At 49.1% G+C, this 6,000-nt stretch overlaps 1 protein-coding gene across 4 annotated transcripts in view; it reads right to left on the bottom strand.

Annotated features, from left to right (window-relative positions):
• Positions 1-1,683: 1,683 nt before the first annotated feature.
• Positions 1,684-6,000, bottom strand: part of KIAA0232 — an 89,310-nt gene continuing 84,993 nt past the window's right edge. For 3 of the 4 annotated variants that reach the window (XM_082652825.1, XM_082652827.1, XM_082652828.1), the window contains one exon: positions 1,684-4,160. In XM_082652825.1, the coding sequence (XP_082508951.1) occupies positions 3,981-4,160 (180 nt within the window). In that variant the 3' untranslated portion in view covers positions 1,684-3,980. The remainder of the gene's footprint in view (positions 4,161-6,000) is intronic. The other variant, XM_082652826.1, reaches the window with a different exon arrangement.

Below are 6,000 nucleotides of genomic sequence, written 5' to 3'. Positions count from 1 at the left end.
GCCTACACATCCTAGAAACCAGAAAAAAGAGATGGGTAGAACACAATTCGAATCCTCCTGTAGAAACCCACCTCTCCTCCGTGCTGTCGAGAGGCAAGTGCTCAGCTTAAGGACGGTTGAAAAAAAGGAGGTCTAAGCTTTCTGAGGTTGACCGTGGGTAACTGAAACCCTGGAAAGTAAATCCACGGTAAGGGTGGGCAGCTGTACATGAATTTATACATGTGATAAAATGACACAGAATTATACATACATATCTCATCAACACATATTTCCTGAGTTTGATATTGTACAGTAGTTCTAGAAGATGTAGACATGGGGTAAACAGTGAAGGGTTCATGAGCCCTCTCTGTACTATCTTTGAAATTTCCTGTGAATCCGTAATTATTTTGAAATAAACTATTTTTAAAAGTCAAAAAAAAAAAAAAAGAAAAGAAAGGATGTCTAAGCTCATGCACAGGTCTAAAGGACCTTGTGTCAGTGTGACGTGGGCGACACCACAGCACCAGCAGCAGGCATCCCACGGGCTGGAACTGCCCTTCCGCAGCCATCGTCCAAGGAGACCCATGTTTAAGGACATCCACAGAAATGCTATTTAGAATACTGAACAAACACGAAAGGAACATTCTAAATGTTGATCCGTGGACTTCCCTGGTGGCGCAGTGGTTAAGAATCCGCCTGCCAGTGCGGGGGACACGGGTTCGATCCCCAGTCAGGGAAGATCCCACATGCCGCGGAGCAACTAAGCCCGTGTGCCACAACTACTGAGCCTGTGACCTAGAGCCCGTGAGCCACAACTACTGAGCCCACATGCCGCAACTACTGAAGCCCACGTGCTCTAGGGGCCACGTGCCTCAACTACTGAAGCCCATATGCCTAGAGCCCGCGCTCCACAACAAGAGAAGCCACCGCAACAAAAAGCCTGCACACCGCAACGAAGAGTAGCCCCCGCTCGCCACAACTACAGAAAAGCCCCTGCGCAGCAACGAAGACCCAGCACAGCCAAAAAAAACAATTGATCCACAAGGAACCTGTTAAATTCATATAATAGAATCATACAGCTATAAAAATGACGCAGATCTATCATTACTGACATGAAAAGATGTCTGAGAAAAAAACCTATTTCTGAAGTCACAGAAGAGCAGGTATAGTACAACCCTTTAATGTAAATTTCTCTCTCTCTCTCTCTATATATCCATATATACATTCAGCTGTCTAGAATGGTGTTTTGCACAAATGTTAGAAGCTACCCTCTCAGGGTGATGGAGGTACAGATGAATATTCCTGTATACTTCTTTAATAATACATTGATTTCTTTCTTACAGTGTACAGTGATCATGTTAATATACATACATGGAATTTTTTTTTTTTCTTCAGAACAGAAAGATTAAGCTTTGTCTACCACCACAAGACAAAAATGGTGTGTTCTTTGCAAGGTTCAGGCAGTAGTTCCTAGGGGTGGGGATGGGGGGGGTGTGGACTCTTTTCTCAGCAGGCCCCACCCATTTTCTTCTCCAGCAAAGCAGACGCCAGCACTCTCTGCAACGCCTATAGGAGGAGCTAAATAACCTTCTTCTGGAACGATGTGACCTTGGCACACATAATTAAGAGGAGGCTGGGGTTCTTTATAAAAGAATCTTTGCTATGATAAATAAAGACAACCAACTGTTTTTTAAATTTTTTATTTGGTGTTAACTCCACAAGAAAACAAAAAACCAGTTACTCTGGTGTACGTGAAATCAGAACGATACAACCACGGGGGAAAAAAAGAGCCCAGGAATGGAAAACTGATACTTCAGTGCTACGGATATGCAATGCGCTTCATACCACAGTGCGTTTCAGCGTTTTGCCAACTTTTTAAAAAATGCTTTTTCTTTGTGATCATCCATTTACAAAACTGAAAACCATACTTTCAGCTCTGTCGCTGAAAGCCTCTGGGCTTCAGCCACTTAGCTGTGAAAACAAATAAATACATAATCTGTTAATCCCCTTGCCCGCTTATAATCCATTCCCATTCCCCCGTGGAAGGTGCAACGTCTTCCCACTGGCGTGTAGGGAAGGCTGCGCCTTGACCACCTGGAGCCCTTTCGTGATAAAAAGCAGCTGTCCAGAAATCAACTGAGCTAAAGGTTGTGTCTGAAATATATTTATTTGGTCTCGGCTACATAAGCAACGATTTCTAGGATGATCGTCACTGTAGTGATTTTAGGAATTTACAACTTCCAATTCTTTTTTGCCTTTGCTGTTAAATTATATTTCAGTGCAGATGCTAATCAATTTTTAGGAAGCTCTGGAAGAAAGAAAAATACATATAACCTTATAAAGTCTGTAAATAAATAACAGCAACATAAAACCTTACACGCGCACACACGCACACACACACAAACCCACTTTAAAGTGTCAAAGATGTGCTGTATAAAAACAAACCCTGACATGTGGTGAGACCAAACCCAACGGCCATCAGGTTTCCCACAGTGAGGACAGACAGCGCCGGGGATGACTCCACAGCCCTGGATGGAGTTGTCTGTGTCGTCAATTAAGAAAAAGGCAACAAAACCCAATGCTCGAAGCAAATGATGTATTTCTCAGCCAGTTCAGCTCCCAGCTAGTAAATTATGTGTTTACTGCCCGCCAAAATAGTGGCGAAGCTGTCTCACCCATATTAGACTTCCTGATGTTAGACATGCTAAACTGATGTCACACATTGTTTTTTGTTTTTAAAAAAACAATGAGTTGGTTAAAAAAGAAAAACAATTTTAAACGTTTAGGTTTTGCAAATGTTGCTCCTTCTAACTTCAGCCTGTTGCACGGCAGCGTGAAAGCTCAAGGAAGCAACCGTCACGAACGGACGGGACTGGATGAGAGGGACTGACCCCTGGGTTCCCGAGTGACACGGGAAAGCGGGTCCCATGAACCAATCACACAGGTATGGGAGAAATCAGTACTCTACCCTCCGACCCGCCACACACAGAACTTGCCCAGAACATTCTCGCAAACACAAAATGAGATCTAAGCTACACTAAGTCACAGCCACAGGAGCAGCCCGCTGCAGCAGCCAAGGTCTCTCTGGGGCGCTGGGATGGCCTTTACTGCGTGCCAGACGTGTACAGTCTCAAGTTCTGGGGGCTGCGATTCAGTATCGGTCACCAGAAAAATCTCATCTGCAACTAAGGTCCTCATCGAGTATTGTCAGACGCACCGCAAATAACCCTGAGCGGTGCCTGCGGAAAATGTAACTGCAGCGTTAAGAGCAGGTCGGGGGTGCGCTCTCACCCCGCTTGGCCTCAAACGCTACCCCGTACCTCAAAGCCTTGGCTGCCTCAGGTGACAAGAAAGTCACAAACCATGGTATTGTCCATGATACTCTAGGGGGAACATCCTAAGAGAGAAAACGCAGTATTTTGTAAGTCTCTAAAAAGCACACCCTTGTGGTTCCTACGTTAAATGTACATGAGATTTTACTGAATGAAGACCGGGGATGAGTCACCCATGCTGCCCTCTTGCCTTCAAGAAAGGCGCTGATCCACTGCAGGTAAGTATTCATATCCCAGTTCTTGGAGGACAAAGCCTAAATGTTCCAAAGCTAAAGCCTCTGAATAGCGGAAGTGGTTGCTGACACTGCGACGCTAATAAGGTGACAGTGATGTGACTGCAGCTGGAAGGAAGGCAACTGCAGTGAAGATGCAAAAGGCAGTGATGCTTCTAAGACGAGCACATGCACACCCATTCTTGGTATGACAACACATCTAGTCTATTTCAAATAGCCAAGAATTTAACAGCTTGAAAAAAAAATCTTCAACAGGATAGCTGTCCTCAACTCTAAAATAAGCAAGAAGAGAAAGATAATTACTGATCTGAACCAGTTAATTGAAGAAGAAACCTTAGAAACCTAAGTTGTTGTTTTAGATGAACAGGCCTCACAAAAGGGTACTTTTCGCTCACATATCAATTTTTAAAAATAATTTGTACTACACTCTGCAGGTTTAGAGATGAGTTCGGGAAAAGAGCGCCTCCTCGCTGGGCTCCACCCACGCGCCGCCACCTTCCGAGCCCGTGTCCTCTGAGGCAGAGCTGGCACTGGAGTACATCTTTCTGCGGAAGCCGTTTGCTTTTGCTCCAGAATTTCTCTCTCCTGTGCACCTTGCTTCATAAACAGAAGACACCTAAGATGAAAGGAACAACTGTCAACAGGTCAAAAGCCAGTTATTTTTTCAAAAGGGCTATGTGAGACACTCTATATATGCAGAGATTAAGAAACAAATCGTTGATGTTTTCCAGTGGAGAGTTACAAAAATCTGAAGAGTTTTCCTGTTTGAAAGCAAAACAAACAAGCTTTCCTCCCTGATCTATACACGATCCCAAGCCCTAATTCTCCATGTTCAACCCCTCGGACAAAAGGCTGCCGATGTCAGGGCTGGATGGAAACGAGTCTCTGAGCGGGGCCTCCACCGGGAGGACGGCACGGCCTTGCCCTGCTGGGGCTCCCGTTCCAGGGGAGAGGACAGCAAACAGACCGACCAGCACAGCTTCCCAGCTTCCTGCTGCGCTGACCAGCTGGGGGAAGTGGCTGCCGGGCTCTCCAGACAGGAGCGGCGGGGCATCCCCGCCCGCGGCCAAGAAGCAAGCGGTACCACAGAAACAGCCAGAGCTGGCTTGGGACTTCGGGGCTGTGCTTCTGAGTTGGGGGTCCATAGGTATATGGCACCTTTGGGGGATACTTTTGGCTGTGTGGGACTCTCCCCCACCCACAAGATGGTTAGCATCTCTGGCCCTCAGGACACCAAGTGCAAGTGGTAGTCCCTCCCCAGTCATAATACCTGGTGATGCGTCCCTGCACAGTAATTAGCAACATCCTCCTCCCCGCCACAGTGACTAGTAATTCTTCCCCCTCCCCCAGGTGACGAGCAATGCCTCCCTAGTCATCCAGCCACAGTGACTAGCAAAGTCCCCCAAGCACCCGCCCACCCCCATTTCCAGATGGCAGTACTGTCCCTGGTTGAGAGCCCCCGAGGAAGGAGGACGGAAAGACCACCACACGCCTGAGGGGGGAGCAGAGGACGCAGGATCAGAGAGGCAGGCGAGGGCAAACACACACGGCCCGGCAGCGAGTGCGCGAGGGCGAAAGGCCATGGCGGTCGGCAGTGGGAGTCGGACTCAGGGCTGAGGGTCACGGCTCAGGTCTGCACTCGGGCTGTGGCTGTGTGGATACACGTTCTGAATCGTTACGGGCCTTTAGTTTTCTCTTCCGCAAAACAACAGCACCTACCTCCCGGGGCGGCTGTGAGACTAAACGAAGTAACCCTCGCGAGGCTGTCCTGCCTCACGGTGTGGGGAGAAGACTGCGGAGGGGAAGGCGGAAGCAGGAAGGCCAAGGCGAAGCCCACGGCGAAGCCCACGGCAGAGGTCCGCAGGGGGCGGTGACGCGGAGGAAGCGCGAACGATGGAGCCGGCTGAGAGGTGGGTGGTCAGCACGGGCACACGGACCGCGTGTGTAGGTGAGAGAAGGAGGAACGAAGAACGCGTTCTGGGTCTGGGGACTGACACTGGGGGGTGGGACATCCACGGAGATGGAGAGACGCTGGGGGACGCCCCCAAACGTCTGCCTCGATGTGCTCGGTCTGACAGGTCCACGGACACCAAGACCACAGGGCGCTCTGGGAGCAATTTCTCACGAGACTTCAACTGACAATGACAATCACACTGAGAAGCCAAGGAAGCTCCCTCCGACTCATTCACCTGCCTGCCTACCCGGGCGAGGCACAGGCCCTGTCCCTGCCCCAGGGGCTCACAGGCGGGGTGGGAGGCGGGCGAGCAGAAAGTGCAGTCAGCTGAGGGGCAGGAATGAGCACCACACTTTGATGGGGAAGAGGGCGACCACCCAAGGAGTTTAAGGGGAGTGACAGGGTCAGATTCGCATGGAGAAACTCCCTCTGGCGGCAGAGTGATGGACAGACTGCAGGGAGAGAGGGAAGCCTTGGCAGTAAGTGGGAGGCGATGCAGACC

Source organism: Grampus griseus, assembly GCF_964374135.1.
Source record: "Grampus griseus genome assembly, chromosome: 4".
NCBI classification, from domain to species: Eukaryota; Metazoa; Chordata; class Mammalia; order Artiodactyla; family Delphinidae; genus Grampus; species Grampus griseus.
Note: the sequence above shows the minus strand (reverse complement) of the source record. Positions and strands in the feature narration are given on the sequence as shown.